Source organism: Cynara cardunculus (genome assembly GCF_001531365.2).
Source record: "Cynara cardunculus var. scolymus isolate 2C chromosome LG 2, CcrdV1, whole genome shotgun sequence".
Lineage (NCBI taxonomy): Eukaryota > Viridiplantae > Streptophyta > Magnoliopsida > Asterales > Asteraceae > Cynara > Cynara cardunculus.
In genome coordinates, this window is record NC_037529.1 from 9,564,469 (window position 1) to 9,570,520 (window position 6,052).

The following is a 6,052-nucleotide window of genomic DNA, read 5'->3' on the forward strand; positions in this document are numbered from 1 at the left end:
GATATGAAACTTTAATAGTTGTACTTACGCACAATCTATCTGCAATATTGAGTTTTAAGTAATATGCATTAATAAACAGTAATTTACGCATGAAAAATGATTTTTAAGAGTTTTTGTCAAATGCTTTATAATATAGTATAGATATATAAAGTTACATATTTATGTAGAAAATACACTCACATTGCTATGTTTAAGTATTTTAGTCACTCAATCAACATCATGTGTGGTTGAATCTGATGATTGTCAGAGTCGAGTTCATTTGGAGACATCAAAGAGAATATATTAATTTTCATTTTACTTGATAAAAATGAAAGTCAATCACATTCAACCTAAGATCAAGCTGTATAAATTATTTTTTTTTGTAACTTATATTTGATTAAAAATATTATTATATAATAGAGAGACAAAATGGTAACAACTATCCCGCACTGTTTATTGGAGTCATACAGAATAATGAGTTTCGTGGGTGGTGTATTTGTTTTGGATTATATTAAGTTGAATAAATGTATTATGACTGTCCGACATACCACCAATACAATCTTGTCCACGATGGATGAATGATTCTTATCGGTAAGAATACAATTTTTAGTATATTTTTTCACAATATAAACACAGACATATAAAGCGACAAAACCCTCTTGAATAGAAAGGTTTGTAAACTCGATTAGAGTTTACATTTCTACCAATGTGGGATGGAAAAACTTCCAAACTCACAAAAATTTCCAACAGGCCACGACAACTATCTCAAAAGTATGTGATTAATTAAAGATGAAAACTCACAAAACAAATGTAAATTAGCTTAGAAAACTGAACAAAAACATTGTCTCACAAACATCGATCGAGCTGCAAACAAACATATGTTAAATACAAGGAAACAAAAACAGCCCCATCGATGAACATAACGACAACCACAATGGTATCATCTCCAATGTAGACCATGGTTGAGGCCAAAAGGAAAGAAGCTAGGGTTTATGAATTATGTGTCATCAACATAATTATTTACCTAACCACAATTAAGGGCTTGTTTGGTGTCGATAAAAACGGCAGCATCTCTTACTCCCAACTTCGATTCTGATTTGGTGCAAAAACCATTTAACGTTGCCACATCGCAGGGACGACTTTGCCGGTTCTAGTACTGTGCGGCATGCAGTAGGCCTAGACCACGTCGATTATGTTTGAAATCGAGTATTATTTGTTCCCCAAATAGGATATGATGAAAAATATGAATCAAATCATGATCAAATTTGGTGATGATGACGTTGTAACCTTAATTATACATGTTAATTAATGGAAACATTCTGGAGGAAGGCCTTGGGGGAAGCGATTGTTGTCATTGCAGTAATTGTAAACCATGTAATTACGTTGGACCCATTTCAGCATCTCCTGACTGCTCAAATCCAGTTCTTTTTGTTTATACCAATCATGCTTCACAGTTTTTGATCTTCCTAAACTGCAATCAGTCTCCCCATTCCACCAAACACAACCCCTCCCCTTATAATTTCGAAACCACGCTCTGAATGGAGCCTCTGTCCAGTTCGTTTTGATCGTTCCGCCTCTCGTCGCCCATTCGTCGCCATCCCAGAGGGTCACGTATGCCTTCATCGGCACGTCCTTCGTGTATGGAACCCCAACTGATTCCAAGTTTCTGAATACTCTAATGGGTGTTCCATCGACGTAAATCCTAAACAAATGAATCAAACAACATAAATGAGTAATAGATTGGCGTATTATTCATTAATGCATGAAGCAAATTATGATACATATACGTGGATACTTACACGATCATAAAAGGGTTCCAAATAATCGTGTACGTGTGGAAACTGGAGGTGGGATCAAACCAAAGATGAAACTGTTGCTCTCTAGAACCTTTTCCTCTCGTATACACGTTGGTGTGAAGAGTGTACGGATCACCTGTTAGATTTCCCAAGAACTCGATGTCTATCTCGTCACGTTTATCACCTTCTGATCCTAACTACACAAAAACAAATCATGATCATCCATCTTCCACACATAATTCATTAATCAAAACCAAAAGAAAGTATATAGAAACCTAAATAGAAGGCCGTAACGGTTCCGGCAGAGTTTCCAGAAATCAGCTTGATTTGCATATCGATTCTGGAGAAGATATACGCCCGATGCGATTGGAACCCGGAACCAGAATGTTCATCAAGAGACAACATCAAAACCCTACCGTTGTTAAGAACGGTTCCTCGATCATTGCCCCAAAGAACGTGGAAATCTCGATAGAAGTTGGTGGATAAGACAAGTTTGATACAACTCAAGATTATAAGTGGTATAAGATAGAGCATAATTAGAGTGGTATTAGATGAAGTAGACATTGCGTGTTTTGTATCATGACAAGATGAAGACATCGTTCGAATTTGGAGGCATTTATATAGCAGTAAAGAGAGCTAAAAAAATGTCATTTAGTTGGTTGATATAAGCAAATTGAAACCTTCAGCCTTGTTTTTCTTGAATCATTGACATTGCATTGTATGTTTGTACATTATGTAGTAGAGTTTGTACTTAGATCCAAGATGAAAATTGTCGTCTTAAGCTTCAAAATCGGATCTTGTTTTTTCCCTTTAATTTCCTGGTTGACATTTTTGAATAAATCATTTAGAATAATGTCAAAATGTGTCTCTAATCTTGTCACGGTATTTGACCGTCTCACTCATTTAATGTTTATCCGTAATTATTCAATGTTATTTACTTCTATTTTAAATAAAGAGTGAATTGTGGAATTGTTTTATGTGATTTGATGTTTTCTTTTATATATTTGGGTTTTCAAATATTTAGTATTTATGGTATTCAATTTGTCTTGGGGTTCATCTGATTCACGTTTTCGTTAAATCAAGGATTATTTTAATCTTTTGTCTATTTTTTTTTGCTTTTTTTTATAAAAAATAAAAACAAATATATATATATATATATATATATATATATTTGTGTGTGTGAGTGTGTGCATGCGTTTATGTGTATATATATAATATCAAAATAAATAAAATAAGATATTATTTTATAATTTGATTTGTTAAATATGATTTGATGTTATTGTTTTATTAATTATATTAAACTAGAACGGTATTCGTGCAATACAACGAGATACATCTTGATTTTAATATTTCATTTTATTCTTTATCTCAGTCAATGTTATAATATGGTCTCATGTGATTTTGAGAAAAACGATGCTGTTTTCTTTTTCAATAAAATATAAATTTGAAGATATTATAAAAATTTGACAAAAATATATCAATATTAGTATCAAATTAACTATTTAAAATTTCTTATTTTTTATGTAATTTTTAATTCAATTTTTTATTATAATTTAATTTAGGTTCAATAATGAAGTAATTTGTATTTTGGTTTAATAATATAAGTTTCTTACAAAGATAATAATTAATTATTTTGTTAGAACTCGATAATTATCCTAATTATATATTAGATTTTTTATATTTTAAAATAAGATGTTTATCCGCAGTTAATTACACAAATTTAAACATGGAGCTTTATTAAGTTGTACTTATGCATAATTTACTTGTAATCTTAAATTTAAGTAATATGCATCAATATACAGTACGTTATGCATAAAAATGGTTTTTAATAGTTTTTGTCAAATGCTTTATAATATAGTATATATATGATTTGATTTTATTGTTTTATTAATTATACTAAATTAGATTGTATACTACAACAAAATTGGGTTTATAGGACATCACCAATCTCTAAGTGTTCCAATAGACCGTTTTATAGAACTTAATATATAGGACCAAAATATAAAGTGTCATATCTAAAGATGTTGTAATAAATTTATATGACGCTTTTGGGCGTCTTAACAAGTTTTTAATGATATTTTTAATACAAAATGTAGCATTAGCAACTTTATAGGACACTTTGAGAAAGTGTCATATAAACTCAATTTTTATAGGACATTTGTTTTTATAAGACAATTTTTCAAATAGTGTCCTATAAAATTGCAAATGAGACGCTTTATATTAAAAGTGTCTTAAAAAATTATTACGACGTCAAAAAACGTCATATAAACTTATTACAACACCTTTAGATAGGACGTTTTATTTTTTTGGTCCTGTAAATAAGACTTATAAAGAGGTCTATTAGGACGTTTAGAAATTGAGAGTGTTCTATAAACCCGTTGTTGTAGTGGTATTTGATATAATTAATTTTTAAATCAAATCATAAAATAATATTTTATTTTATTTATTTTGATATCATTATATTTGTGTGTGTATACATATACTAGTTGTGTACCCGCTGCAATACAGTTAGATGCAAAAAAAATTGAAGTTTTTTTTTGTCTTCCTGTGGAAGAGATTTTTTAGGTCTTATAATAATATAATCTCCTCAAATTTATACAACCTAACTCATTTTAAAAGGCCAAGAGTTATGGCTTTTTTTTTTGCCAAGTTTTTAGAAGTACCGTTAATGCATAAATTTAAAATAATGTTATTTAAGACATAACATATAAAACAAGTTATTTTTAATAATAAAACTTGTAGGGGCAACATTTAAATCAACAATTTCTTTTTAGAAAAAGAACTATTGCATACCATCTAAACTAATATTATTTGGTCATTTACTCATGTGCAATGTTGCATATTGAGAACTCAAAACAACAATCTTGTTTCATCTTTTGTTCTATATTGTGTTATTCTCGATGCTAATTTTATGGTTTTTTGGATTTTAATAGCAAACTGGTTAGACGGAGATTTTGAAGTGGAAACGCTCGATAGTTGGGTTTTCAAACTCATAATTTATCCATCGACCCGGGGTCATTTTCGGGTTTTCACCCAACAGTATGATGAACATTTTCGTAGGTCTATGCGTTTACGCATCAATTTGCAAATACGAAGGTCAACCATTGACGTTTCCAGGAACCAAAGAAGCATGGAATAGCTTCACCGATGCTTCAGATGCCAATTTGATCGCCGAGCACCAAATCTGGGCGGCGGTCGATCCGATCGCAAAGAACGAAGCGTTTAACATCATTAACGGGGACGTTTTCAAATGGAAGCATTTATGGAACATTTCGGCCGAGCAATTCGAGGTCGAAAACGGCGGGTTCTAGAAGATGAAGAGAAGAAAAGCTTTGTAGAGATGATGAAAGATAAAGGGGGTGTTTGGGGTGAGATTGTGAAGGAGAAGGGTCTTTTGGTAAATAAAGTAGAGGAGGTTGGAATGTGGTGGTTTGTGGAGGATGTTCTAAGTAATCAAGGGATGTTGGATATAATGAATAAGAGCAAAGAACATGGATTTTTAGGGTTTAGAGATACAAAATCATGCTTTGTTTCTTGGATTGATAAGATAAAGTTTTCCAAGATTGTGCCCTAGATGTGATTTGTTTATATGGTAATGGAATTTTTGATCAATCGTTTTGAAGCGAATGACAATAACTGTTATCTTATATCTGTTAGATTGCTATATCAGCTAGATTTGAACTGTTTCTACTCCAAACATGTTGGAACTTATGTTTTATTTGTGATATAGAACCGTTTTTTAAGTAAAGAGAGGAAGAGAGAGGAGAGCAGAAAAACCAGGGTTTGTTTGGTTGACAAAATGTTTTTGAGCATTTTGGATTTCGAGGGAGAATTTGGACAGGGTCTCCAAAATTTTAGGTTCAATTGCATGAAAAAGTAACGTAGTTTAACTTGATTCATATTTTAGGTAACGTACTTTTAAAACTTTCATTTTGGCATCTAAGATGTATATTTTAAACATTTAAGTACCCCGGTAACCGGTTGAAGCATTAACTGGTTATCATGCTGATATGGAGAGGGATAAAAAACATTTTTAAATCAATGAAATATGTTAAAGTTTGGTGCATATTATGCAATTACTAAACTCGTCATATATGTTTCGATAATACCTTCTATGCCTCTGTGATGATCTATCTAGTAGTAGTTTAATTACTTTCATATTATTCCTTCTATCCTCTTCATAAAAGAAGTGTAGTGGATTAAAGCTCGAATGATTTATTGTTCTTGAAGCAATGCGATATATTAGTGGCATCAAAGTTGACACAATAACAAACTTT

The 6,052-nt window shown here is 31.3% G+C and overlaps 1 protein-coding gene and 1 pseudogene across 1 annotated transcript; one reads left to right on the forward strand and one right to left on the reverse strand.

Moving 5' to 3' along the window:
• Positions 1–1,284: 1,284 nt before the first annotated feature.
• On the reverse strand, positions 1,285–2,372 carry LOC112505878 (xyloglucan endotransglucosylase/hydrolase protein 24-like). Its single transcript, XM_025109921.1, has 4 exons — positions 2,051–2,372; positions 1,779–1,968; positions 1,536–1,681; positions 1,285–1,361 (listed from the first exon to the last, which is right to left on the reverse strand). The coding sequence occupies exons 1-4, from the start codon at positions 2,370–2,372 to the stop codon at positions 1,285–1,287; spliced, it is 735 nt and encodes a 244-aa protein (XP_024965689.1).
• A 2,408-nt stretch (positions 2,373–4,780) lies between these two features.
• On the forward strand, positions 4,781–5,349 carry LOC112506875 (annotated as a pseudogene).
• The last annotated feature ends 703 nt before the right edge of the window (positions 5,350–6,052 follow it).